This window comes from Pseudocercospora fijiensis (assembly GCF_000340215.1).
Source record: "Pseudocercospora fijiensis CIRAD86 unplaced genomic scaffold MYCFIscaffold_5, whole genome shotgun sequence".
NCBI classification, from domain to species: Eukaryota; Fungi; Ascomycota; class Dothideomycetes; order Mycosphaerellales; family Mycosphaerellaceae; genus Pseudocercospora; species Pseudocercospora fijiensis.
The window spans coordinates 305,864-332,368 of NW_006921536.1; the positions used below are offsets into that span (position 1 = coordinate 305,864).

Here is a 26,505-nt window from a genome sequence, read left to right on the forward strand (position 1 = left end):
GGGTCTTGGTCGCCGACGCTGAGACGAAGGTTCAACGGATTCGAAAGTCCCGGTCGCCTCCGTGCTACCTGAAAAGACTTCATTTTTGAAGACTGGATAGCATATCTATGTCGAGAAGACATACTCTCGGAGGCCATTGGAACTGTAGTGCGAAGATGGCGCTGCTCTCTGGTACCAATCTCCGAATGTATAGGCTGCTTTTGACGCACAAATCGATGACCGACAAGATGGTTTGCGTGATTTTGGTAACTAGACGCCACTTGGTTTATATGGAGAACCACCATGTCGCCGAACTCTGCCTATTCCCCGAAGAGCCTCAGATGCTGACCTCGAACCATTTCACACTCTGCATTTCCAGCGTCATTTCAAGTCAAGCACGCTGTCTTTCTGCATTCATAACCGAGCTGTCCACAGCAGGCGGAGATTCTTTCTCTTAATTGTTAATGGACACTACTGAGGAAGCGGGCGGCTAGGAATTCGATCCAGCTCGACGCAAGATTACCTATCTTTCCAGGATCCCGAGATACATTACTCACGTGTCACCATCGTATACAGCTGTCTAAAACAATCCATTATTGAGGCGTCACACAGTGCACAATGAACATGGCCACACAGCGGCCGTCGCCGCTGGCATGCATTGAATGTCGAAAGAAGCACCTCAAATGCGACGCAGTTACGCCTATCTGTACACGGTGCAAGGATCGAGGGCTCCACTGTAGCTATACGCCTTCGCGCCGTGGGTGTGGAGGCCGAGCCAGACGACAAGCTCCGTCTACGCAGCCATTGACAGATTCGCCCTCACAACCGCGACAGCCTTCATTCAGCACGCAACTACCTCCTACACCGGCATATGATCCGACAGAGTCGTTATCCAGCATACGAACCTCTTCACCAGATCCTTCTTGGAACCATGCCATTACGACAAGCAGAGCAGAAAGCACTGATCCGGGCAATCAACCAGTGTCAACACCAGGATCGGACAGTTCGCCGAAATCGACGCTTCGATCCGAAGACGAGCATTTGACAAATCTATATTACAGCAGCTTTCACCCAAGTCACCCAATTCTTGTCCCTCGATCACGCTTTGCCAGCCAGAACTATTCCGACCACCTGAGAACAATCGTCAAATTCGTTGGATCGCACTATGCACCAAACATCTCCAGCGACACATACAGAATGGCGGTTGTCAATTTGATGGCAGGTGCTAGTGACGAGCGCAGTCCTGAGACGATCCAAGCATTGGTCATTTATGCCATCGCTGTGCATGCACGCTACGAACCTGGCGAAGCCATGACAGCAATCACAAAAGCTGCAGACATCGCGATCAGCTTGGGCATGCACCGCGCAGAATATGCAGAGGCTCATGGCTTCAACGACCCGGTTGTGGAAGAGTCGATGCGACGGACTTGGTGGGAGCTATTCATAGCTGACGGCTATCTGGCATCCTTGCACAGGCACACAACATTCAGGAGCAACTCAGTAAATTCCACCGCATATCTACCTTGCGAGGAGAGTCTTTATGGGAACGGACTGGTAGTATCAGAGCATGCGACTATTGATCAATTTGATAGCAGACACTTTGCCGACGAGGAGCGGCAATTCTCGTCGTACTGCTACAGGATCGATGCCATCCGAATCATGGCGCGGGTGATGGCAGTCTCGACCGAGAATGAGACGCATGCAGATACGATCCAGGCCATCGACAATGCTATTGCCGCGTGGAAATTCAACTTGCCAAATGAGAAAGCTGGAATCGTGGACCACACTGGAGCAGTCGATCCAGTGATGTTCCAGGCATTTCTCTACATAGGATGCGCGAGCATATTCCTTCACTTTCCGCGATCTGAGCTGCCCATCTCCATGCCAGCAGCCGCAGAGATCCAATGCGCACAAAGACACATGGCACAAGTCTCCCCAACCTCGACGCAGCACGCGGCGAAAGCTCTCGCAGCATCCAAAGACTTGGCAAATCTGGCGTCTTTGCCGATGGACAAATACTCGCCCTTCTTCATCTGCGGCCTTGTTTTCGCGTGCGTCGTTCAGCTTTCCGCATGCTCTGCATATCCGCGTGGAAGCACCGGGCAGAATCGCGACCGTGTCGCGTTACTTGTCGGACTTCTGAAGAGCCTGAGTCGCCACTGGTCCATCGCCAAGTACGTCGCGCAACAGCTAAGGAGAGCAGCGAACGAAATCTTCAATCCACGACCGGACGCTGTTACCAGCGCTCATAGCAGTAACTCGACGTATGATAGTAGCATCGATGTCAACAACTTCCCTTCCGACATCTCTTGGTTCGACATGTTCTACAATGATGGAATGCAGGGCGTGCAGGTGCAAGCCATGGAGCTGACCGGGTTGTGAGAGGGCCTACTCTCATACATACATGTTCTCTACTCAAAGTCGCAACACATCCCTTTCTGGTTCTAGTCATTTCGGAATGACAGCAGGCAAGACGACCAAAAAGGCGCCTCTGGGCACGGCAGAGCCAACCCACTGTTGATGAGCACGACGATGGTAAAGACATCATCCTTCACCACGAGCAAGATTAAAGAAAGATTCAGCACATCTGACGGTCACGCTGTGCGAATAGAGGACACTGTGCGTCCTTCAGCATAGCAAGCACGAACAAATGGCAAGTGAAAAGCCAAAGCTTGCCGAGATCTCGACCGTTGACTGATTGATGTAGATATCGATGCACGCAGGCTCCAGCATGTAAGAGACGAAAAGCGCTGCAGTCCCTCATGTCCACAAGAAATTGCGCCCAAGACGCATATAATTCTCAAACGCTCGCTTCGCTTTGGGTATCAAAAACAGACTCCAAAAAAATACCGAACCCCTCCTCAACGGCACGCATCAAACACTCCGCTCATCACCCACCTCCTCATTCTCCGCCGCATACTTAATCACCAACTTCCTCTTCTTCCTCTTCTCCTCCCACCACCTCACCTTCGAACCCTCCACCCCCTCACAAGAAACCGGCACAAGCCTCGCCTTCCTTTGCGGCGCATCATCGTGACTCGTATAAATCCTATACGCCCTCAAATCTCCCAAAAGGAAACTCTTCTCCCTCCCCTCCTCCAACTCCCCAACACTCGTCCTCCCCGCAAAAACATGTCTCCCAATCACAAACGCCAAACTCCCACTCCGAAAATGGAGCACCGTCACTTTGAGCCAACCGATCAAAAATTCCCGTCCATCGGAGAAATCTTGGGTGTGGAATTCGAAATCCGGAGTCCAGGATGAAGAGTCATTCATACAAAATTTCCTTCGGAGAACTCTTTGCACGGCGGCCATGTTCCTCCCAATCGTGACGCGCGGAGCCACGCCGGTTTTCTCGAGCAGGCGCGCGCGGATGTACCAGGCTGAGGAGGCGTGGTGGGGGGATTCGTGGGTGTGTAAGATCCGATCGACGCGGTAGTGATTTTGCGTGACGACGGAAATCATGCGGTCGGCGGCGATTGTTGAGATTTTGGTGCTGGAGGGGGGGTTGTCGAGATGGGGGTCGATGATGATTGCGTGGAGGGTTATGGGGTCTGCGACGAGGTATTGCCAGGTTTCTGTGAGTTCTTCGAAGAGGGTGTGGATTAATGGGGTTGGTGGGTCGGGGGGCTTTTCGGAAGTTGTGCTGGGATTGGATGATGTGGTGGAGAAGAGGGAATCTCGGTGGTTGTGTGGCATTTCTTCTTCTTCTTCTTGAGGAGTGGGTAGATGTTGTGGCACCGAAGGGTGTTGTTTTCGCGCAAAGTGGTCGTGGGGTCGAATGGGTCGCAAGATGGGATGGTGAAGAGCTGAGCAACAGAGATGAAGTCCTTCCTCTGCCAACGCCATGGTTGATGTGCTACTATTCCGGGCCTGAACCGGCTTCCAAGGTTATGGATTTTCGGGGTGAGAGAAGTAGCTTGTGCGTCGATGTTTGGCGCAGGATGGCTGGTATTGGACACGGAACTCGTCATTTCCCTCACTCCTATACTACATGTTTCTGATCTCTTTTGCGCTTGCTAGCTAGTATTGCACCCTTCACAATTCCCCCAAGCCATGGCTGCGTTCTAGTCACCTGCCACGAGGACGCGTGCAGGCGGGTGACAGCAGACGGTGCAGGATTTGATACCTTGGACTGGAAGTTTACAGGCGTGCCGTCTTTTGTAGAGCAGGCGTATTTGTTCGCTTGTGCAAGCGTGTGTCGCATGCTCGTGCCACTAGATGCAGGGATACGAGGGCGTCGGTAGTGGCTGCGGCAAGGACCAGTAGGAGCCGGACTTGCTGAACTGAGCCTGGCCTTGGTTGGTTTAATTTCCAAAGCCTGATCACACGCGTATTCTATCTGATTCGCAGCTATATCAGGCTACAGTATAACCGTCATTCTCGTGGCTAGATAGTGCGCCTAACGTCATTTCGTTCGTCGTTGCGCCAGCCGTCTTGCTGTCTATTACTGCCATTGCCGTCGACCACCCAACGAGCCTCATATGGTTGCAGAGCCATGTACTTCATCGACACCTTTGGGAACAGACACCTTTCTCCAGAATGCGAATGGCACGCAGCCGACTTTCCGCCGCGCCCTGGTCAAAGAAACGACTGCAACCTCCACGGATAACGGCCGAATGTTTTCGACGATCTCAGCTCTCAGCAGTGTGATGGAGCTTAAGAGGGCATGGACGGCGAAGCAAGAGCTGGGAAGATGAGTTCAAGAGCTGTGGATCTGGTCTCAGGCAAGCACCGTGCAATAGGAATGCTTCCACATCGCCGATGCATCATGTCACACAGCAGCCTGCTTTCAGAGACCAGTGCAAGTGGCAACATGCGTTGTGTACCTGCGCTGTCTCTCTGTCAGCTGTCACATGTAACGTGAGTTCGAACCCAGGTCCAGCCACAGCCACGAGCGCGTGAGTGAGTGAAGAGAGACGACACGCGACAGAGCAGCTTGCTGAGCCATTTTCGCAACCAGCCGACGTGCGTACAGTGCAGCGCGTTCCTGCATGTCGCAAGTGTCCGATAAGAGAGCGTTGGGTTGCACAGATGCGTGATGAACCTCATGCGGCAGATCGAGCGGTTGTCCATGCTCGATATGCGATGTCCATCTGAGAAGATCTCACCTGCCTACACATCGAGTGCTGAGAGAGTACACGCCAGCGGCAAGTCGCGTGAAGGGTTGCAGGTGGCTGCGCTATTTTGATATGCACGCCCACAATGGGATATGATGGTCTTGAGAGTTAGTCTCACGATGATGCTCGGCTTCCAGCATCAACACCATGTCGCAAGGTACGACATGGCATGTTCCGACGTGAGACAACGTTCAGCCAGCTTGCAGAGCGGAAGTGGTCGTGATATGTTATTCCACTCGAACGAGAGCCAAGCGGCAGAGAAGCAGTCGGCTTTCTCTCGTGACATCGGAAACAAACAGTGGGCCAGAGAAGCTTCCAGCTACCGAACTCTCCCGTATCTCTTCCTTCCAGCCTCGGCGTCCTTCTTCACTTTGTCTACAGGAAAACAGGGCTTTCACACGGCAACAGAGTGTATCTGGTCTTTCGCAGCGACACAGAGCACATGTCTCTGCTGCAGCGAGTCACTTCAATCGAAGGAACAGATCGGGAAGCACCCCGCGTCGACGACGCCAAGCATCTCGGCTATGGAACAGTCAAGAGCCTGAGGAGAGTCATCTCCTACGATGTCATCGCAAACCCAGCAGAGCACTCACAAGCAACCTTCCCGGAACATGGCGTCACCACCTACAAAGTCTCGACAGCAAAACGACTTGGTGCGTGCATTGCCAACTGACCGCTTTCCCGCCATGCACACTGACTTCTCCACGAAGCCCAGGTGATAATCACCGTCGTATCGTGCTGGCTCGCTTCGGGCATTGTTTTCGGGTTTGCAGCGCTGAAGCCGGTTCTCATCGACCAAGGAGTGTATCGCGACCTGTGCTCCGCCGAAGAGCTCGAGCTCGGCCTCGAAGTGTGTTATGAGCAAGACTTGCGGTGAGCATTCGACCAGGACAAATCCCTACTTGGCATCGCTGACAGAAATACAGCTTGAACCTATTCTTTGCGATAGCATCGACGACGGCGAACTTTTCCGCATTGCCAGTTGGCACAGTGCTTGATAAGTATGGTCCGCGAGTGGCGAATATCATTGGCAGCGTCGCTCTTGCCGCTGGCAGTCTTTTGATGGCCACGGCATTCATGCTACCTGAGTTCGATGGATATGTCGCTGGCAATATCCTGCTCTCCCTGGGAGGCACTTTCATTTTCGTGCCGTCCTTTCAGATCGCAAATGCCTTTCCGAAATATGCCGGGACCATCGTGGCCATCGTCACCGGCGCCTTTGATGCATCTGTAAGTGCTCTCAGGACAGCATCGAGAGTCTCCCTGCTGATGTACTTACCAGGCTGCTGTTTTTCTCTTCTTCCGTTTGGCTTACGAGTCTTCACATGGTCGATTCTCCCCTCAGAAACTCTTTTTCGGCTTCACTCTCGTCCCAATTTTGATCTGCATCTTGCAATTGACGATCATGAATGCGAACTCGTACAAGACACAAGCGGAGCTCGAGAGGAAGATCGAGAAGAACCAGGATGCGACTCGTGATGTTCATGACTCTGATGATGAGCTAAGCGACCGTGAAGCTCGCCGCTTACGTGAACGAAGACGAGACCATCGTGAATCGAACTTGGCTGAGCTGGACAAGCTGCTCGGCGATGCCGAAGAGAGACAGCACCGAGTTGAAAAGCAAGAAGAACGACAAGCGACCAGTGGCGTCTGGGGCGCACTGCATGGCAAGTCCTCGAGAGAGCAGATGTTGTCGCCTTGGTTCATTCTCATTACCCTTCTCACTGTTCTTCAAATGCTGCGAATGAATTTCTTCATTGCCACCATTCGGGCGCAGTACGAATATCTGCTCTCTTCGGAGAAGCTGGCGCGAGCGGTAAATTCGTTCTTCGATGTGGCACTTCCAGTAAGTCGGAAATACTAAGTTCTGAAGTTGAATGACTGCTGATACCAAGACGCAGGTCGGTGGAGTGGCCGCAACTCCATTTATCGGTCTACTTCTGGACAACCTCAGCACAGCGACAATGTTGGCAATCCTTGTCGCAATGATTACAGCAGTAGGTGTGCTCGGCTCGCTACCATTCCTGTGGGCCGCGTACATGAACGTGATTCTATTCGTTCTGCTAAGACCACTATACTACTCCGCAATGTCGTAAGTCTTTACCGCCCATGTGGTGATCGTCGGAAACCCCAAGCTAAAATCAAAAAAATTCAGCGATTACGCAGCAAAGGTCTTCGGCTTTGCAACTTTTGGCCGAGTTTACGGGACCATCATCTGCTTCAGCGGCATGATCAATTTAAGCCAGCCATTGATCGATGCCGCCAATTACGAACTTTTCCACAGCAACCCCATTCCCATCAATGTGATCCTGACCTCTCTCGGACTGGTCATTGGCACTGTGCTGGTAATTTTCGTCTGGGTGCAGGAAAAGCATATTTATAAAGGAGAGCGCGAAGTTCGCGAGGCGACAGAGCGTGATCGTCTAATCCCAGAAACCTCCGATGAAGAAGATGTTTAGATGGATTTTTGCCTTTGAGCGTTTAGCAAGCGAGAGATCGATGGTTTGATAGATAGAATTGTGATGGTGAGGAATCATTTGATGCATGGAGTAGAGGGTGTCGTCCATACAGTATCGACCAAGATCCTCCCTTCAAGCACGCTATAAATCATACATCAAAGCCACCATCCAGCGCAGAACTCCTCAAAAGACAAAAGATATTCTTAGCCCCGGTGGGTCCGTCGCTGGGCGTGTAGACCATCCTGCCATTGAAATTTCAAAAGTCTAGCGCACAAGACCCACGAGGCTCCGGTTCAGCCGTACCTGTATAAGGAAGACTTGGAATCTTCTCTTGCCCTTGGCCTCCAGACAATACGCAACAAAGGAGTGCTATGCTGGAGTCTTGGCTCAGCTTTCAAAACATACAGTACGTACATCGGTGGGTGACCTGAACTGGTTGCTGCGCTCAGCCGCACGTCGCACCATCTCTTTGCATGCGAAGGAAGAGTGGTTACTGGTATTGCGTGCGTGCTTGACTAACAGAATGTGGGTGTTTCGTTTCTTTTTCTTGTATCCTTCCACTCGTTTTCTTTGGAAAGAGAGGAATTTTTATTTTAAATTTTTTCCTTACTACTAGTAGGCACCATGGGTGAGAATTCTTGTATTGGTCTTTGCGGCCTTTGGGGCCTGCTTTTGCGACGATGTACGTACGACAAGTTGGAGGTAAGTGGAAGAGCGTGCGAAGACTTGAGAGATGTATACTCTCACATGTTGCAAGGTTCCTACAATACCACAGCGACATCGATCTCTCCGCAAATTCCGGCAAGTATTTCTACTACCGCCACGCCAACCCCTATAGATGCTGGAATCACGACGGACGATCTTAGTGGCGGTGTGGCGGCCTACACTCCACGCACAGAGCAGACGAATTCTGCTCTTGTTGAACCCGCATTCATGCCTGGTGGAACTGCGGATGATGACGATGTCCAGGCTGTCACGGAGCTGCAGCCGTCACCAGATGAGATACAGGTATCGACCGCACCCGATTTGGCGTCCATCATCCAGCAAGCAACGCCGAGTCCAAGTGCGCAGGACATACAGGAATTGGATGAGCAACCCGTCGGCACAACCTCGGCTGTAGTTGTGGATATCATCGCCAGCGTGATTGGAATCGTGCCGCAAGAGAGCGATGTGCAACGGGACGCAACGCGCGTCGATGCAGCAACGCAAGCGCAGCAACAAGGACAGTTTACTCCCGCGCCAGCAGTGATCCCTGTGGGCGAAAGTGCTGTGACTGCAAATGATGCGTCTGAGTTTGTCATTGGGTCCCAGACAGTAGCGCCAGGCGATGAGGTTATCACAGAAGGCGGGAACACAATCTCTCAATCGCACCTGCTGCGACTGCGGTGGTCATCAATGGCAATACATCTCCAATTGAGCAGCCGCAGCAGCAAACTGCAGCTCCTCAAATTACTGTTGGAGATACCGTGGTTACTGCCGGTGGCTCCTCGTACTTCGTTGTTGGTTCGCAGACATTGACTCCGGGAGGTGCTGAAATAACCGTCGATGGCAACACATTATCACTGGCACCGTCTGCCGATGTAGTCGTGATCAATGGCATAACAAGCGAGATTCAGCAACTACAAGCTCAGCAGACTCCGGCACCGCAAATAACGATTGTGGGCAGCATTATTACCGCGGATTCTGTTTCTGCATTCGTTGTCGGCTCGCAGACGCTGGCTCCGGGAGGTCCAGCTATTGTCGTCGACGGCATGACGCTTTCGCTCGCTCCACTGGGCAGCGCTCTCGTAGCCGATGGACAGTCCTCGAACATCGCAGTACCAGTTGGAGCTCCTGTAACAATTGCGGGCGAAGCGGCGACGCCAATCGCTTCCGACGCATTCGTTCTACCTAATGGCGAGACCTTGTCAGTTGGTGCGACTGCCGTGGTACTTGATGGCGCAACGCTCTCGCTTGCTCCAGATGGCAATGTAGTTATCAATGGCGTCACATCGTCTCTTCCGGCCACTGGCAGCACTATCATGAGCGGAACAGATGAGCGGGGTGCTTTGATCCTACACGGTACAATATTGCTTGCTGGTTCTAGTGTTGCAATTTCGGGCACCACGTATTCATTGCCCTCGACAGGCGGCGCCATCTTCATCAATGACCAATCAACGAGTCTGCCCGCAGCTTCTCCGGGCTCACCGATAACGCTTGGGGATGGTGTTGTGGCCACGCCTACCGTGCTGCCCGAGCTCGTCATTGGAGGTCAAACTTTGGTGGAAGGTGGCTCAGCGATAACTATATCAGGCACGACGTACTCTGCCAGCGGGACGCAAGTTGTAGTAGTGGGCTCAGGACGCACTATAATTGAGGATGTCGAAGATCTTATGACTGCTTCAGAAATGCCGTCCCAGTGCGGCATCAAGCATGGGAAATCGTCCTGCTGAGACAAGCTCGAGCAGCGACGCGTTTCAAGTCATGTCCAGGAGCGCGTTCTTCATCGCAATGCTTGTCGTCTGCTTGTTATGCTGAGCGCCAAGAAGGCTGGGCCATGGTAATGATTGAAATTTGGTGATGGTGGCACAGCAGAAATGATAGGTAGAGTAATTGATAGATCTGATGTCGAGTCAGCACCTTGACTCGATCTTGGTGTACAATAGATCGGAATGAAGACGAGATGTTCAGACTTTGCCTTTTCTCCTCATGCCCAACCAGCTTCTGCCGAAGCAGGTGTATGGCAAGCGGCTGGGCAGAATTGGTTTACCAGATGAAAGCTCAAAATTGTATCATCATGAAAGAGGAGATGCAAGATGGGATGCGAATGGCTCACCATGCTATTGAGATGGTCAATGTCATTCTTACTGGGTGCCTCGAATATAGGCGGCTGGGATGTTCCATCTTTTAGGTCGTCAACGCATCATGGGCGCCGTCCCGAAGGACTACCCTCGTGATGACGGTTTTATAAGCGGCGTTTCACTCTCGGCCACGCTTCGGAATCGCCAACACCATGAGAATGGTCGTAGAGCCGGGCAGTGACGATGATTTGAGTATGGTGGTCTCGTTTTGGTAGGGAGAAAAAGAAGAAGGGAGGAATTTCGCAGGAGAAGTGGAAGCGAAAGCGCCTGCTAGCGCCGAGTCCGAGCGTCTCGTCTGGTGTCGAATGCCGAGCTTTTCCCGTGGCCTCAGGAAAGAGCCTAATACTCCAAGTCTACAACTCTCCAGCCTTTGCAATACTCTCCGCTGACCATCCACACCCATTACTCACGCCCATTACTCGCACAATATCAACATCGCCCTCGCACTTTCGCCAGCAAGCCACCACAACCATCGGGAGTCCGCATCCTTCGTCCGCCTCTCTCTACCCGTTTGCGGGACACATGTGCCTGTCCGAGTGATTATCGATAGATTGACGAACCCTTTTCAATGGCCAACAACACCGACAGCAGCCCATCGACTCTTTGGAACCGTAGATCAAAGTGCGTCTCGAATCATACCCCTCCTAACTCCTGCTTTCCCCCAGCTAACCCTTGCACGCGAGCAATAGCACGAACAGCAAATTGAACCTTTCCACGAAATCCGACAGTCGCGAAACCCACGACCACCCGTCTGCACGGCGATTCAACTCTTCTAGTGGGAGTATTAAGAACAATCCTTTCTCTCCCGGGTCGGTCGCTTCGCCCACCAGCACAGGATCCTCTGCCTTTGGCCTAGGAGGTGGTGCTTTCAGTTTCGGCAGCGCAAAGACCCCAAAGACGCCTGGCGCGACTTTCGACATAGGGAAAGTAAGTGGCGAAAAGAAGGACTCCTTGGAGGAGGACAAGAAAGACAGCAGAAGACCTCCACCGTCGCGCAAATCGCAATCGAATACTAGAGCTCCTAACTCTATCCCGGAGGCAGGGAGTGCCTCTTCCAAAGCGCCGGTCGAAGAGCTGCCTCTGAAAGACACCTGGGTGGTATACTATCGGCCTCCGACAAGCAAAAATAGCGACTACGAAAAGTCGATACAGCCACTTTGTAAGATTCATACCGTGCAGGCATTCTGGAAAGTATACACGCACCTGCAGCGACCAAGCAAACTCCCCACGGTCAGCGACTACCACCTTTTCAAGGCGGGAATAAGACCGGTATGGGAGGACGACAGCAATAAGAAGGGAGGGAAATGGACCATGCGGCTCAAAAAGGGTGTGGCGGACCGGTATTGGGAGGAGTTATTCATGGCTCTCATTGGCGACCAGTTCATGGAAGCCGGTGAAGAGGTGTGCGGCGCCGTGGTCAGTGTGAGATCTGGCGAAGACGTCATTTCGGTGTGGACCAAGAACGACGGCGGGCGCAACGTGAAGATCCGTGAAACGATCAAGCGTGTGCTTTCACTGCCCCCGGACACGAACCTCCAATGGCGGAGTCACGATGAAAGCATTGTCCAGCGCGATCAAGTGGACAAGGCAAGGCAAGAAAAGCGCCGTAACACGATGCAAGCGGAGAAGAAGGAGGATGACGATAATAAGTCATAGGAGGACGATCTGATGGCAGCTCAGGCGGTCGTGAGAACTCGTGGGTTTGAAGCATGGCATTCGTTTTGGAACCTTCCAACTTGGCGGCCGCAAAACGAATGATTGGAATGGCATATGCTTGTGAGCGGCCTGGGCGGCGCTTCGTTTAGCAACCGTGGTGCTATTCATGGAATTCTGCATTACAGCGCGTTATTGGGTTGTTACAGCGTCTGATCTCGCAGAGCGTGTATACTACTACTCTCACTGGCTTGGACTACTGCATTGTTTTGAATAGCGAAATCCGGAGAGGCCATGAATGGTGCCTCGAGCACTCATGTTGATGCAATGAGATGCTCTTATATGAAAGCTTCCGACTATCTCACTCCTGCCCGATGCCTTTCAAGTCCGTTCATGTCGATCAAGTAGCCTCAGCCTGACGATGGAGGAAAGGGCTCGTGAACGCTGTGCAGGGTCAGAAGAATGCTATGACTGTAGCCTCAGCCTAATGATGGGGGAAAGGGTAGGGATCGTGAACGCTGTGCCGGGATACCACAGATGCACCTCGATATTAATAAAGAAAGTAGGTGAAACTGGTGGCGGACAGAAGTCAAAGACAAAAAAGCTTGGTGGGGCACTCGGACCTCAGTTCGTTGCACAACGCGTAAAGAGCTCGCTTTTGCCTGCGGAATCTCCACCACGCTTCACTCGGATCACACTCACACTCACTGACTCTGTCTGTGCCATGTTCGACACACCATCACATGCTCGACGCGATCCGCCACCAACAACGCGCGACTACAGCGCCGCAACAGATAACCTCTCAATGAATGGCAAGCATCTGGAACTCTTTTATTAGGAGCTTGGTCCCTGGAGGCTTCTCGACACAGCAGGAAGGAGGGCATGTGGAACATCATACTGTAAGCTATACAAATATGCCGTGTTTCTATTCCACTTATTTTGAGCGGCGACGTCAGATACAGTCGAGGGGTTATTTGGCTTACTTGACATCTCAGAATACCACTAATACCAATGCGGCGCGAAGTGCGAGTGTCGAGGAAGTTACGAGTGCAAGAGGGAGTCCGCAGAGAAAGAGGATAAGATTGAGTGGCAGCGAGAGGCACTTATTAGGAGACTATACGGTTCATGCCTCTGGCGCGACTGCTTTTGCGCCCGTGCCTGCCACGAGAGAACAGAACGCTGCGGAAGTTGAGGCAAGGCGCAGAGCGAGCGATATGGGTGCACCATATAAGCCGAGAGGAGGTGTGCAGCCCTCGAATACGCTTGGGGATAGGACGAAGCAGGCCAAAGGCGGAATCTTTAGTACTGACGCACACTCACGGCCGACCATGCGAGGACTTGATATCGCAGCGAGTCGAGGAGGCAATGTCAAGCGAAAAGGATTCCCGGACGATGATGAGGATCAGGTATTGCAGCCAAATACGAAGAACCGTCGACTCGAGAACAATGCACCGCCTACGCCCAGGTCGGTCGATCTGACCGGCGATGATGAGGATCTTACTATGGGCAAAGTGGTGGGAGTTGCCTCTCGGAAGCCAGTCAAAGCTTCATCTGGCAGCCACGAGCCGAGGCATGCTGGTCAACCACAGCAGCACAGGCAGTCAAGCCAGATGGACATATTCGGCAACAATCAAATGCAAAACGTCGACGCCTTGATCCGAACGGGCCGACGAGGAAGTACTGCTCGCCAAGAATGGAACACAGCACGAAACGGAATCAATCACGGATCAACAGGTCCTCGTGCTGCTGACGATCTTCGTCGGAGGCAGCACGGTACCAGAGATCTACCGCAGGAGATCGAGGATGACTCGCAACCAAGGATGAATGGGTACAAAAAAGCCACGCCGATGAGACAACCATGGACAGCGCAGTCCAAGGCAATTATACCAATCGATCTCGACCCTGGCGTCTTTGACGATGGAGTGCGCCAATATCAGGAGCAACAGCGTGAGAATGGGCAAGGCGGAACTCGAGATATGCAAGATGTTACTAGCGTCTTCCAGAACAAAAGCCATAGGGCCGGCTCGAGTCCAACGAGACGATCTGCCGCTCCCAGGACTATCCAGCAGCCTCTGTCAAATGAGGACTTCAGAACTCACGCCAATGGCGCGCCCGAACGGCGGCCAGGAGCTGCCACAAGACTCGCAGACCAGTTTCAGCGAGACACTGGAGACCCTGCAGGCATCACCAAAGTCCCGGGCAGGACCAAGGCCTCAGAAAGAATGCAGACCCATGCTCGACCAGGCAGTAGTGGAGAAGGCAGCGTGGACGAGCTTCAAGGCGAGCGAACTGTGCCTGCTCGCAGCTCGCGCAGTATATCACCCCAAAAACAGAAGCCTTTCAAGCAACCCACGATGACAAATGGCACCGGTTTGAAGCGGAAGATTGGTCCCGCTGAAACACAACTTACGAACATTCACGCGAAGCGTCCCAAGCCTAAACGGGACTATCAAGCACCACCCTCCGACGTACAGGAGGATGACGATGATTTCGAAAGAATACCAGTCAGTGCTATATACTGCAAGGCATATGCGGGCGAGGAAAAGCAGCTTGAGCTTGTCTGGGACGAGGATTCCAAAGCATACTGTGTCGAACTGAACAAAGAGCCAATCCGAGTGCCTAACACCAATCGGCCGATCAGAATTGCTTGCAAGGATTTCATCCAGTGCTTATTCTGCGAGCGGGCCTCCTACTTGGGAGTGCAGCTGAAAGGTTCGAGCAGCGAAGTCAGCACTGGCAGCATCATCATTGTTTTCGAGGATAGACGCGGTTTAGATGACTTCCGACACGACTTGGCCTTTACCAATGCACGGATCAGGTTCAGCCCTTCGACCATTGCTATGATGGAGGCAATTGTGGAGAGACAGGCGCAAGAGCAAAAGAAGGCGTTCGAGAAAGCGAGCACTCGATTGCCGCCGATGGCTCTCGGCAATGTTCCGTCCCGACGCAGGCACCCGCCGCAAAGTCCCGCTCAACCTGCCGACGACGAAGAAGAAGAAATCGTATTCGAGAAGCACGGTGAGGATGACAACATGGCTACTGCGCTTCTGAAGGACAACTATCAGAAAGCGCGGCCGCGTGGCCCAGCAGCAGATCACACGGCATCACCATACTTCGATCCTAATCCGCCGCGTCGTTCCACAAGAGAGCGTAGACCTGTTGTGAAGGCACGAAGCCCAACCCCCGTCCCGGTCGAGAAATGGACGGAAAATAACGACACGAGTTTCTGGGTACACGAGATGACGTGGCCTGAGAAGGGAAAGAACCGCGTGTCGCTGGTTGCCAAGGACCTTCAGAAACTCGATGACAATGAGATGCTCAACGACAACATTATCAATTTCGGGCTGCGGTACACTGAAGAATTCATCAGGCCAGAATTCAAGGACAAGGTGTATTGGTTCAACACTTACCTTTACGCTGCGCTCACTAAAGGACCGAGGGGACAAGGCATCAATTACGCCGGGGTCGAGCGATGGACAAAAAATGTGGATCTCTTCACCAAGCCCTTCATCGTCGTACCCATCAACCTCAATTTGCACTGGTTCGTTGCGATTATCTGCAATTTGCCTAATCTTCAGAGAAAGTTTGCAGACTCAGATCCAGTCGACCCAGTCGCGCCATCTTCTCAGCCAGCGACTCAGGAAGAGGATGAATGGAAAGGAATCCAGCCTCCCGATCAGGAGATGACCGAACTTGCGCTCTCCGATGCTGACGTAGATTCAAAATCATTATCGAACGATGAGAAGGGTGTAGACAGCGGAATTTTCGAGTTTGGCGATGATGGAAAGGTCGTCGGCGCCGATGACGAGAATGAGCAGCAAGGCACTGGTGCAAATCACGGTCGTGGTCGAAAAAAGAAGAAAGCACCTCCAGGTCCACGCAAAGTCGACCCAACCACGCCTATCATTCTCACCTTCGACTCTTTCGGCGTCAGTCGCTCCAAAGAGATCAAGGTTTTGAAAGAGTACCTTGTCCTGGAGGCTAGAACGAAACGCAACATGGAGCTCAACCTTGCCCAGATTCCACAAATGGCGGCCAAGGGAATACCTGGTCAGAAGAATTTCTCAGACTGCGGAATCTACCTGCTTGGTTATATCGAGAAGTTTGCGCAGAATCCAGACGAATTTGTACGGAGGCTTCTGCAGTTCGAGATGCGGGAAGAAGATTTTGATTTTGACCCTTCTCAAAAGCGCGTTGACATTCGAAACACGCTTCTGGAACTGAGCCACCAGAATGAAGCAAATGTCTACAAGGCCAAGAAGGCGAAACAAGATGCGAAGAAAAGAGCGAGTGGAGCCAGTGCACAGAAGACATGTGGCACAGAAGGGCCATCGCCAGCTCGGCAGAAGACTCCCACTCCAGCGCAAACGCCGGGCAACGAGGCAGCACGATCACGGCAGCAAACGCCGGCGCCAGCGGTCGAAAAGGCAAGAGTAAAAGCATCGAGGCGTGATGCGAAAGAAGCTGCCACCAATGCCTATCCGACCAGCCAGACCTTCAGCGCTGAGGATGAAGAGTTGCCCATATCGCCACCTCGAGTGGCCGGCGGTCGCCCTGAAAAGCCGTCCAATGCGACTGACACAAACACATTTGCTGAAGATCAAGCCTACGGCGACGATTCTGAGGAGATGCTGGACAATGGAGACACCATTCATGTATCAGACAAGCGACAAAGTAGCCTTGCTCATCAGCCAACGTCGCAAGCAGACCGGGAATCTGCAAGTCCTGTTGGCGTCGTGCAGGCTTCCGCTGAGGCTTCCGTTGTGATTGACGAATCTCTCCAGGATGGCGAACCTGAAGACAACGCTCTCTCGCCCGAGGACATGTCCAGTGCTCGGCAAGAGCAGGCCGACGACGGACCGGATGTGATTGATATTGGAGACGAGGACGACGACAGACCTGTCTATTCTCCAGAGATCCCAGACTCGCAGCCAACGCAGGGAACACAAGCGACTCAAGGCGTTCCACTTCCTGTGAGGACTTCAAAGGGGAAGGAATACTACGCACTTGATTGATCTTTTGACTGCTTTTGAGGCATTTCAGCGAGCGACAGACTAGCCAGCCCAGAGTGGCGAGGCTGGCGTAATGCGGAACCATGGCTTTGACGAGAGACGAAAACATAGCCATGACAGCGAGAGCTCTATCGATATCAATTAACCCATATATGATCCATCCATCCCACAACGCCACGCTTCACCCAAACTCTTGCTCTAACATTTACACAGCAGCCCTGAGACTCTTCTCCTGCTCCTCCTTCAAAGCATTACTAATACATCCATTCACTCCACGTCCTCTCGTCCCATCCTTTTCAGCATTCGCAACAGCTTCATCAACCTCTGCGAACAACAAAAGTCAGCCTTTGTCGCATACACTGACCAATTCTCAAATGTAAGCCGTACATGTACCTACCAGTATAATCCTCCCTCTCCACTCCCCCACCCACCCAAAATCTCATCTTTTCCTTCTTAAATTCTTCGAAATCCCATTCCTCCTCTTCTAATTCTTCGCGTGGCGAGATCCAGATATAAGTTTCACAGTCTTTTTCTTCGTTCCTAAATGAAAAAATCCATTAGCTTCAGCTTCCCATCCCAGGGCACGAAACGCTCACCCATGTTCGGAAATCACTTGACATCTCACTCCTCTCCTTTCGTACTCCCTCCCCTCGAATATATCCAATCTCCATAAATCTCCGTCTGTGAGGCCGGAGACGTACGTTCCGAGGACGGAATCTTGGGGGTTGGAGGACGGGAGGATCGCAGGGTAGTCGGCACCTTTTACGCGGTGGCGACGGTGGGCGTATAAGAGGGCTGGGAGTGTGGTGAGGTTGAATGTTGGAGGGAGGGAGGTTGGGTGGGAGCCGTGGCAGACGCGGTGCAGGACTTGGGGGGCCATGAGGGTTCCGTAGAAGAAGGCGGAGTGGGGACCTAGGGGTTGGGTTTGGGGTTGGGGTTGGGAGGTGGAGGTGGGCATTTTGGGTTGACTTCTATCTCCTACTCGGATAGGTTGAGTTGCCTCTTCGCGAGTGTCCAGACAGATAGATGTATGGGCTGTGGAATTTTGTTTTCTGGGTTTGAATTGTCTTGCTTGCCTGTTTCTCTTGGTCCGGGGAGTTCTTTGGCACTGGAAATGGGTTATGGGTGTACTATATGTGTCTTGTCTTGCAATCTGCTTGCGACAAGACATTTCATCGTTGTTATCGCCGACATCGTTTGAACCAGGCCGCCCGCCAAGCCACAGATTTCTGCCTGAGCTTTCGGGCCGCGAACGCCACAAAGATTGCACCGCAGTGCAGTGCTCCTTTACGAAATTCATCAAGACGTGTTGATCATCTCGACTTTTCTCCTTCGATTCATTTCATTGCGAGAACTTCATCACGGCATTGAAGAAGACTTCTTCCGCGTTCTATTTTGATCGAGATAGACGACCGCGAGATGCTTTCGTAAGATCCGATCGGATTGGAAGACTACGACCGTCATTCCTTCCGCGTGCTCCCGGCTCTGCAGGTCCTTGCGACTTCACTGCACTCTTCGTAAGTCTCCTACAATCGACATCCTGTTCTTCGCTCGACCGGGAGTCTGGCACATCGCGGGGAGAAACGGTCATATCCACCATGGCCTCTCCACCTCAACATGATCAGTCCTTGGCGAAGCTGGCCTTGCCCCAAATAGAACTAAGCTTTGCGATACCCACTAGCTTGGAAGAGCAAGATTCCTCTTTTCGAACCCTGTCACATGCCCAATCGCTAACGTATCTGCAGAGCCATGTCGTTGGTGAAATGGGCAGTCACGCACATCGCACCTGTCTTCCTCGTCACATCGCCAGTCACTTCCTACGCAGACCAGATATGGTCTATGCACAAGCGCCGATCGTCGGCAGGCTTCTCACTGGACGTACCATTGATCATGCTGGTAGCTTCGATACTGAAGTATGTGGAGCGCAAGAGTAGTCATGAGCTTCTGTGGGCCCCAAGACTGACCAAATTCCCTAGAGTCTTCTTCTGGTTTGGTGACCGCTACGACTTTCCGCTCTTGATTCAGGCGGGCATCATGATTTTTGTCCAGCTGCTTCTGCTTCGCGTCGCGTTGCTCTATCGGCCACCTTTTGGAGCTCAGCATAGTCTCAGCAGGCCGTTTCAAGGAGCAGACCACACCGATGGCGGCATCCCGAGACCATATAATTTCTGGCAATGGCGCCCGCAGAAGCCATACTGGCAGTTCATTCTCTACTACACTGCAGTCTTGGCAGCACTGCAGCTGCTCATTGGAAGCAACACTGCGTACATTGCTCTACAGGGATACGTTGCGCTATCCGTGGAGGCCATTTTACCCATCCCGCAGATTTTGGAGAATGAACGACTTCGATCTTGCAAAGGCTTTCGATTCAGCGTCTTGATCAACTGGTTGGTGGGAGATGCGTTCAAGATGACTTACTTCTTCCTCTCTGAAGGAAGTGTTCCCTGGGCATTCAAACTGTGCGGCATCTTCCAAGCCGCCTGTGATTGCTACCTCGGCGTGCAGTATTGGATGTATGGTGAAGGCGATCCAGCAGCAACCTTAGAAATGGCCGAGAAGAATACCAGGATAGCTTAAAGGAGAACAGTCCCATAATTCAGCCTTTTTCTTTTTCTGATTCCTTCTCTGGCATTCGGTGGACCTGCACTTCTTTCATTGAAATATGGCTGCTATGGATCTTTTCACCAGATGGATTGTCCTCCCAAATAATTATTGATTCCCCAGACTCGGTAAGTTTGCCTTCTATTTGGTACCCGTATGCGCTTCCGAAGCTCTCATTCTCCAGCAACGCGGGCCGATGTATTCGATATTTTTCTCTTTTCGTTGGATTTCGCCATGTTCAATACAATTGTCCTCATTTATCCCACGTCGAAAATGGGCGCTGCTGCGATGTTCCTCTCGCAAGTCTGACACGTATTGCTCGATCAGGCTGCGCTAGCACCTTGAGTCCGCGGCACTCTCTCTCACTTCGAGGTGCGAAGAAGCAGCACATTTACAGAAGTCACAGCTCATGATAAGTACTTCACAGTCTCGTCTCTTTCTGCGATCCGTGTGATCTCGACAACTCGCCGTCTTGCTAAAAGTAACCACTGCGGACCTTCACGGAAGGCCTACTAAAATCTTCTAACCACGTCTCCCCACACGCGAATTTGGTCAACCAGCGAGGAAAATCGTCATCCACGCCATCAGTCGGGGTTGGTCGTCCAATACAGTTCTCTTTGCAGTTAGATAAGACGCTTGACAGAGTACATTATCCGTCGCTCCTGATTCTCGGTCTCCATCTGCTTACCTTCATTGACAGACAAGTCGACGCTCTTGTTCAGTTGCAACCGCTCGAACATCATCTCTCGTCCAAAGGTACGCGACCACTCTTATCACGATTGGAGTCCACATCACTGGCACTGCTTGAGGTTTAACTCATCCGGTTGACCACTATGGCTTCACGATCTTGTCTGACAACGCATAACAGAACAAAGCCTCGGCGTCGACTGTCAGATTCTCAGCCTTGTGCAGCTTGGCAATATTGAAAGGGTCTGCGTAAGTAAGCGAGAAGCAAGGGTCAGTCAATCAGGTTCAACAATTTCTAAGACACCTTCCTTTAACAGTATGTATGACAGGTGGCCTATCACGAGATGGATCATCATTCAGGCCAGCTTATGGCCGCTATGGACGCGGCCTACCAGGACATGGGCATTACCGAGCAGGAGCAGGAGCAACAACAGGAACAACAGCAAGTCGATGGCGATGGCAATGGCATGCCTGACTTCGGCTCGATGCAGCTCGTGCCATACTACACAGCTGAAGAAGAGATGGTCGAGCAGCAACATCAAATGGACATCGTTGTTATGCAACATCAGCAGCAACAGCAATATGAAGCAGCGACGGCCGCGAATATGAGCTTGGCAATCAGCATGAACGCTCAATCTGCGGTTGGCTTTCCACAGCAAGGCTACGTGCAATCGCTCACGCCTCTTGCCCAGGATGCTGCGTCCAATCATGGCTGGCATTATGTGGATGCTCAGGCTCAGGCTGCTGCTGCTCAGATGGCGGCAAATGGGATGGGTCAGGCCAGGAATCCTGCATCGATGATGATGGTGCAATTTGGTACGTCTTTTCAACTTCATCGCACTCCTCTTGCACCATACCCTCTGCCTGCCTTGTGGAGTGAATTTCTTGGAAAGTGCGTGTCGGCGGCCTTGGGTCGACTTGCTTCGATGTCCTCGCGCTTGCCGGGGGTTTGTCCTGGGATCAATGTGTGTTTTCCAATCTGGACGTCGCTTCGCTTCGCAAAGACCATCAAAACCAATATCCGCATAGCTTCTTTACTCCAAGGTCCGGTGGCCATGGACGACTTCTTGTGCGAGAATTGCAGCGTGCCCTAGGGAGCGTGCGATTGCAACAGAGCGGCGATGCATGCCGAATTGTCCACCTTCCTGCACACGATTGCGATTGCGGACGGCCACGATCCAGCCTTGTCTCAATTACCATCACCTGGCACGGAACCATCTGCCGTCTCTTTACTCGGACGGATTCGAGCCCAAGCGCGGCCATTCGTATCTCCTGGCCAGTTGAATGAATACAACGCGTCGGTCAAGCGTGTGGTGGGTTATGGCGCACCGCAATCAGAAGACGGGCAAAACGTGGGCCATGGCAAGTGCGGATCTGGAGCCCTGACCACTTTTCCCTGCACGTGCACGTGCCCTAGTTCTTGTGGCCGAGGTCGGGCATGCCCCACTCGGAGCGAAGAATCTAATCAGATCATCTCCCCGTCGCTGTCGCTGTTCGCCGAACCACACTCGTCCTCCGCCATGGCTTCGCCGCAGAGTGCTAACAATGACATCGCAGGCAGCATCGAGCAAGCACAGCATCCCGCCGCTGAATGGTCTCACCAGGACGGCCAGCAGGCGCCAGCATCGCAACAGGCGCTCGTTGCCACACATTCGAGAATAAACAGCACCGGCGCCGTGCAGAAAGTGCCTATCCATCGGGAATCCGCTCGAAGAGACTCCCGGCGCTCGTCAGGTAGCCCGGGTGCGCAGACGGAGAAGGAGGGAGCCATGACTGTGCCTGCAACTGGCCCCATGAGCTTGAATGTTACTATTAAAGCCCGTCCCAAGCCTGGCAGGAAGCCAATTCCACACGAAGATGCCCAAGACAGAAGGCGGGTGCAGAACCGCGTGGCACAGCGCAACTTCCGAGACAAGCGACAGCAGAAGCTGCAAGATACCCTCGACGAGTTGGCTGCTCGCAAAGCGGAGTATGAAGCCTCGGTCAGCGAATACCAGCGCCAGATTGATTCTCTCACGCAGCAGCACAACCACGTGCAGTCGCAACTGCGAGCCGCTGTCGAACAGACACGAGCAGAGACCCTCCGTGCTACTACCGCGGAAGAGCGTGCCAGGGTGCTCGAAGCTCAAGTTGCGCAGTATCAGGAACGCACCCGCACTTCTATCCAGGCCGGAAGTGCCGCCATCAGCGGACCCGGTAAGTAAATTCATTACTGAGGATATGACGGGGAGCAGATATCGACATTGTTTCATGAGCGTCGGCGTTTTGTGCTATGATGTTGGAGATACCCAGGCATATGGGGGGGGGACTGGCGTTTGTGGAAAATTATTATCACTATTGAGTATCGTGTCAATAACGCACACGGGATGAACAGATTATTGGATAATGCTGAAATATGTCAACGTTCAACGCGTGCGAAGGGGCTCATCGTGGTATGGTGTGCTGACCATATTATTTTCAGGTTCAATCGGCGGCTTTCGCGCCATCAGCAGCAAACAAACCCCCAATGCGGTGACCGAAACACCCGGAGAAGCTGATGCCGGCCCTTCGCCACCAGCCTCAGAAGGAGACCAACCTTATGAAATTGACTTTACCAACTATGGCCGAAGTACTCAAGCTCCAAGCAATTACGGGCTCCGCGTGTCGACCGGCAATGACAGCAACGAAATGGATTTCAGCTTCGATCGCAGCGATGACAAGTGTGGCTTCTGCACAGATGACCAGAACTGTGCTTGTAAGCAGGAGAAGGTTGTCGAGGCACCGATTGTTGTCAGATCCGTCACGCTTCCCGGCAGCTGTGACATGTGTCGTACCGACCCTGTTCGTGCTCAGGCATGTCGAGATATGGCACGGTCGACAAACATGTCTGCTCAAACGCCAGTAACGACTCCAACCTCCGACACACCACGCACATCTATCTTCGACAACCGGACAGGGCTGACAGCTATGATGCCGCCACCTCGAATGTCTTGTTCGTCAATGGTCGATGCTTTCAACAAGTTTGGCGAGCGCACCTCTTCCATTGCCAGTCTTTTTGGTGGCAAGGCGCTCACGGCATATCCAGCGGCTACCGGTGGTTACGAGTTTGAAGAAACTCAGGCTGCGGAAGTTCTCTCCACCCTCTCCCGTCGCAGCACGATGGCAGAATCTCCTCAGCCGGACGATGGCAGGCGTCCCAGTACAAAGACGAGCTGACATGCCGGAAATTAACGTCAAGCTTCATATAGAGGACCGAATTAGTTTTCTGTAGGTAATGGGCATGCGCGGGTACGGCGGGTACCTTCTTTCGGTCCAGGCAGGGCCTTGAAGAATGGCAAGACGTTCTAGATCTTTATTACAGCGAATCGAATTTCTTCGCTGATGTAACGAATGATGAGATGGGGTTCTGCTCGCTGTGCTGCTGCTGCGTTCAGTTCTTTCAAAGCTGTGCTGTCAGGTTGAACGGCTAGGGCGAACATGAAAGCCCGACGGATGAAGTCCATGTAGATAGAGGGAATGGTGCTTCATGTCTTATCATGCAAAACTTATGACCTGACCAGATACGTGGACACTCTTTGGAAGCTTCATTTAGAAGCGTGTCATGACCTGCACCATCAATCGCGAAGGATCGCATCGCATCCTCCAGACTCTCGTACTCGTCAGCTCGGCAGCTTCCGCGGATTCTCTCCTTCCTTCCACGGAGCTGAAGCTGAAGCTGAAGCTGAAGCAAGGTGTTCACCAATCCTTTATACTTTGCTGGTGAACTAATCATGGAACTCAAGCCTCCTCATCAAGGGTCGTGTTCTGGTTCATTGATGCAATGCATGGAAACGGTACGGTATCAGCTTCTTCGATTCGTGGTAGTGGTACTCCTAGTAACGCCGGTTTCATTTGGCTGGGTGTGCGTTCGAACACGCAGCAATGAGGCGCCAAAAGGATCATTTTGCGGTCGGTCAACACTGTAATAATGGTAACGGTGGCTCTCTGATGGAGATAGGAAGGTTTGGAGCTGAGGATGCGAAACTCGCTCAGTCGTCCGAAAGACTATATGCGAATCCAGTAACGAACGCGAGCGTCACTACTGTCACGGGCAGCATGACATGACATGAGATGCTCCCATCCGACTGCGCACCTGCAGGTACGAAGTGTCTTGATCCATTTCGGCCGATATGGGCTTTTCGTCCGGCCCCAAGACCAGTCAGCTGGTGGCCTTCGGAGCTTCGCTGGCACACGCTGCGCCGGGCTGTGGAGCACATCAAGGCTTGTGTCCAGCAGGATCGCTCCCATTCTATTGCTCCACGTGAGACGCTTACTCACCGTGCCGTGCAGCATGGATCTTCGACCCGTCGATCACGGTCAGTGTTGAGCCCGTCCCTCCCGCTCTATTCTATGTTATGACCAAGCGTGCAGCCTACGGTACTAGACACACTCTGCCGCACGCCCCTGTCCGTCGAACAAAACGGTCCAGGTTCGCGAGAAGCATGTCATACGCCCTTTTGTATCCGACTCCTGCTCAGAAGCCATTGCTGTCCATATCCAACACCAGGTCGTCTGGAAGGTAATCTCCGATCCTTCACCGGTTCCGGACCTCAGCGTTCCCTTTATCCAGTATATGTAACCTTGAGGCCAGTACAAGCGCCACGGTTCCTTCCATCTCATCTGTTCACAAAATGTCTCCCTCAGAGAAGCCATCACGACATGTCTGCCCAGACTGCGGCAGGAGCTATAAGGCTGCCGAGACCTTGAACAGGCATAGGAAGAACCATTCCGACACTACGGCCTATACTTGCGACATATGCCATGCGTCCTTCAAAAGAAAAGACCTCTTGGATCGTCACTCCAACATTCACTCCAATGGCAGACAACCGACGAGTCGAAACCGAAGCCAGCGCGCCTGTGACAGATGCTCTAGGTTGAAGACCAGATGCGACAACCTCGTCCCTTGCACTAGGTGTACTCGTGGCGGCCATGCATGCACCTACCGCCTCAAGAGTTGCCGAGCCAGGACTGATCGCTCTTCGACAGCCAGCATCGATACAATGCCAAGCAGCCGGTCCAGCGTTGACCTTCCCGGAGCACCTGCCATGTTTCAGCAACCTCGAATTCAGGTCCAAGAAGACTGGCCCGGTCTTTGGCAGGAAAGTAATATCTGGAGCTGGCCAGAGGTGGAGACAGACCCATCCCTACAAAGACCTCCCACGCTCGTGCCCACCTCAGCATGCGCCGTACAACCCACTCTCTCGCCCTGGACAGGAGAGATCGACCCCATGTTGATGGAAGCATCTCTGCTCTCGCCTTTTCAAAGCGTAGACTCAGACCCTGGCAGCCCTTGCAGTGGTTCATCCATCGATCAATGGACATCAGCAGACCTCCATCCAGCACTAACGTCCACCGCCTTCGACGACATGGACCTCTCGCCCGCCATCACCCCTTTCCAACCATCCCTCTACCTCCCTCCACAATTCGACTACAAATCTCTCCCCGAACCAGCATGTGAAACGCAGAACATACCACAACAACAACAACAACAAACCCTCATCACTGAACTCGCGACTGTCGCTTCAAACTTCTCCTCGCCTTTCACAGCTCGCTCACACCTCTGGTCCACCGCTGCGAAAACCAGTCGGACAAATTTTCACCATCCTTGACATTCCACCAACAAACACTTCACCCCACTCAGAGGGGGGGGGGGGGGGGGGGTTTGAAAACAACAATTCCTCAGGTTTGGGGAGGAGGAAGAAGAAAATCCTTAAAGGAGCTTAGACCCCAAAGGGGGCGGGGAATTTTCCGGGGAGGGGGCACCGAAAAAAACTTTTTGGAATTTGGGGGGAAGGGAAGGGTTTTTTTTTTTTATAAATGGGAAAATTCCCCCAGCGGGGGGGGGAGAAAAAGGGCCCAAAATTTGGAAAACCTTTAAAATGGGGGGAAAAAAAACCCCATGGAGGGATGGCCCAATCCCAAATCCCCCCCAAAAAGCCCGAAAATTGATGAAACCTACTATTATTCCCCCTTCTAAGCCCCTATGCAACTCACCCCCAAAAAGGCTCCCCCTTCCTCCCCCTTTACATAGCCTCTTTCTGCGGGGGAATAAACACAAAAATCCACCTCTCGAACCCCTTCAAAAAAAAAAGATTTTGGGAAGGAATCCGAGCCCCAATTTCCCGGTTTGAAATGG

The 26,505-nt window shown here is 52.6% G+C and overlaps 9 protein-coding genes across 9 annotated transcripts; 7 read left to right on the forward strand and 2 right to left on the reverse strand.

Annotated features, from left to right (window-relative positions):
* Nucleotides 1–603: 603 nt before the first annotated feature.
* Nucleotides 604–2,361, forward strand: MYCFIDRAFT_33121 (uncharacterized protein; the record flags this gene model as incomplete). Its single annotated transcript, XM_007928789.1, has 1 exon — nucleotides 604–2,361. One exon carries the CDS (start codon nucleotides 604–606, stop codon nucleotides 2,359–2,361), a length of 1,758 nt encoding a protein of 585 aa, XP_007926980.1.
* A 738-nt stretch (nucleotides 2,362–3,099) lies between these two features.
* Nucleotides 3,100–3,591, reverse strand: MYCFIDRAFT_16744 (uncharacterized protein; the record flags this gene model as incomplete). Its single annotated transcript, XM_007928719.1, has 1 exon — nucleotides 3,100–3,591. A coding segment is annotated over one exon (492 nt), but the record flags the coding sequence as incomplete, so codon positions are not given.
* A 1,655-nt stretch (nucleotides 3,592–5,246) lies between these two features.
* Nucleotides 5,247–7,710, forward strand: MYCFIDRAFT_215428 (uncharacterized protein; the record flags this gene model as incomplete). Its single annotated transcript, XM_007929053.1, has 7 exons — nucleotides 5,247–5,256; nucleotides 5,489–5,752; nucleotides 5,810–5,972; nucleotides 6,026–6,329; nucleotides 6,382–6,945; nucleotides 7,001–7,191; nucleotides 7,255–7,710. The coding sequence occupies 7 exons, from the start codon at nucleotides 5,247–5,249 to the stop codon at nucleotides 7,556–7,558; spliced, it is 1,800 nt and encodes a 599-aa protein (XP_007927244.1). The 3' UTR covers nucleotides 7,559–7,710.
* Nucleotides 7,711–8,238: 528 nt separating this feature from the next.
* On the forward strand, nucleotides 8,239–9,990 carry MYCFIDRAFT_78905 (uncharacterized protein; the record flags this gene model as incomplete). The annotated part of the gene is made up of 3 exons (XM_007928999.1): nucleotides 8,239–8,260; nucleotides 8,316–8,850; nucleotides 8,901–9,990. 3 exons carry the CDS (start codon nucleotides 8,239–8,241, stop codon nucleotides 9,988–9,990), a joined length of 1,647 nt encoding a protein of 548 aa, XP_007927190.1.
* A 976-nt stretch (nucleotides 9,991–10,966) lies between these two features.
* Nucleotides 10,967–12,054, forward strand: MYCFIDRAFT_78904 (uncharacterized protein; the record flags this gene model as incomplete). Its single annotated transcript, XM_007928998.1, has 3 exons — nucleotides 10,967–11,019; nucleotides 11,088–11,325; nucleotides 11,437–12,054. 3 exons carry the CDS (start codon nucleotides 10,967–10,969, stop codon nucleotides 12,052–12,054), a joined length of 909 nt encoding a protein of 302 aa, XP_007927189.1.
* Nucleotides 12,055–15,290: 3,236 nt separating this feature from the next.
* On the forward strand, nucleotides 15,291–17,066 carry MYCFIDRAFT_89996 (uncharacterized protein; the record flags this gene model as incomplete). Its single annotated transcript, XM_007929054.1, has 2 exons — nucleotides 15,291–15,400; nucleotides 15,491–17,066. 2 exons carry the CDS (start codon nucleotides 15,291–15,293, stop codon nucleotides 17,064–17,066), a joined length of 1,686 nt encoding a protein of 561 aa, XP_007927245.1.
* Nucleotides 17,067–17,455: 389 nt separating this feature from the next.
* Nucleotides 17,456–17,970, reverse strand: MYCFIDRAFT_122853 (uncharacterized protein; the record flags this gene model as incomplete). Its single annotated transcript, XM_007929055.1, has 2 exons — nucleotides 17,456–17,603; nucleotides 17,660–17,970. Coding segments are annotated over 2 exons (459 nt in total), but the record flags the coding sequence as incomplete, so codon positions are not given.
* An 842-nt stretch (nucleotides 17,971–18,812) lies between these two features.
* On the forward strand, nucleotides 18,813–19,640 carry MYCFIDRAFT_78901 (uncharacterized protein; the record flags this gene model as incomplete). Its single annotated transcript, XM_007928997.1, has 2 exons — nucleotides 18,813–18,976; nucleotides 19,040–19,640. 2 exons carry the CDS (start codon nucleotides 18,813–18,815, stop codon nucleotides 19,638–19,640), a joined length of 765 nt encoding a protein of 254 aa, XP_007927188.1.
* A 5,192-nt stretch (nucleotides 19,641–24,832) lies between these two features.
* MYCFIDRAFT_211422 (uncharacterized protein) lies at nucleotides 24,833–26,034 on the forward strand. The gene has a single exon (XM_007929056.1). The coding sequence runs from the start codon at nucleotides 25,001–25,003 to the stop codon at nucleotides 25,976–25,978; it is 978 nt and encodes a 325-aa protein (XP_007927247.1). The 5' UTR covers nucleotides 24,833–25,000; the 3' UTR covers nucleotides 25,979–26,034.
* The last annotated feature ends 471 nt before the right edge of the window (nucleotides 26,035–26,505 follow it).

Excerpts from the sequence above, each read along its gene's own strand:
- MYCFIDRAFT_211422 (XM_007929056.1), top strand. The coding sequence starts at position 25,001 with ATGTCTCCCTCAGAGAAGCCATCACGACATGTCTGCCCAGACTGCGGC.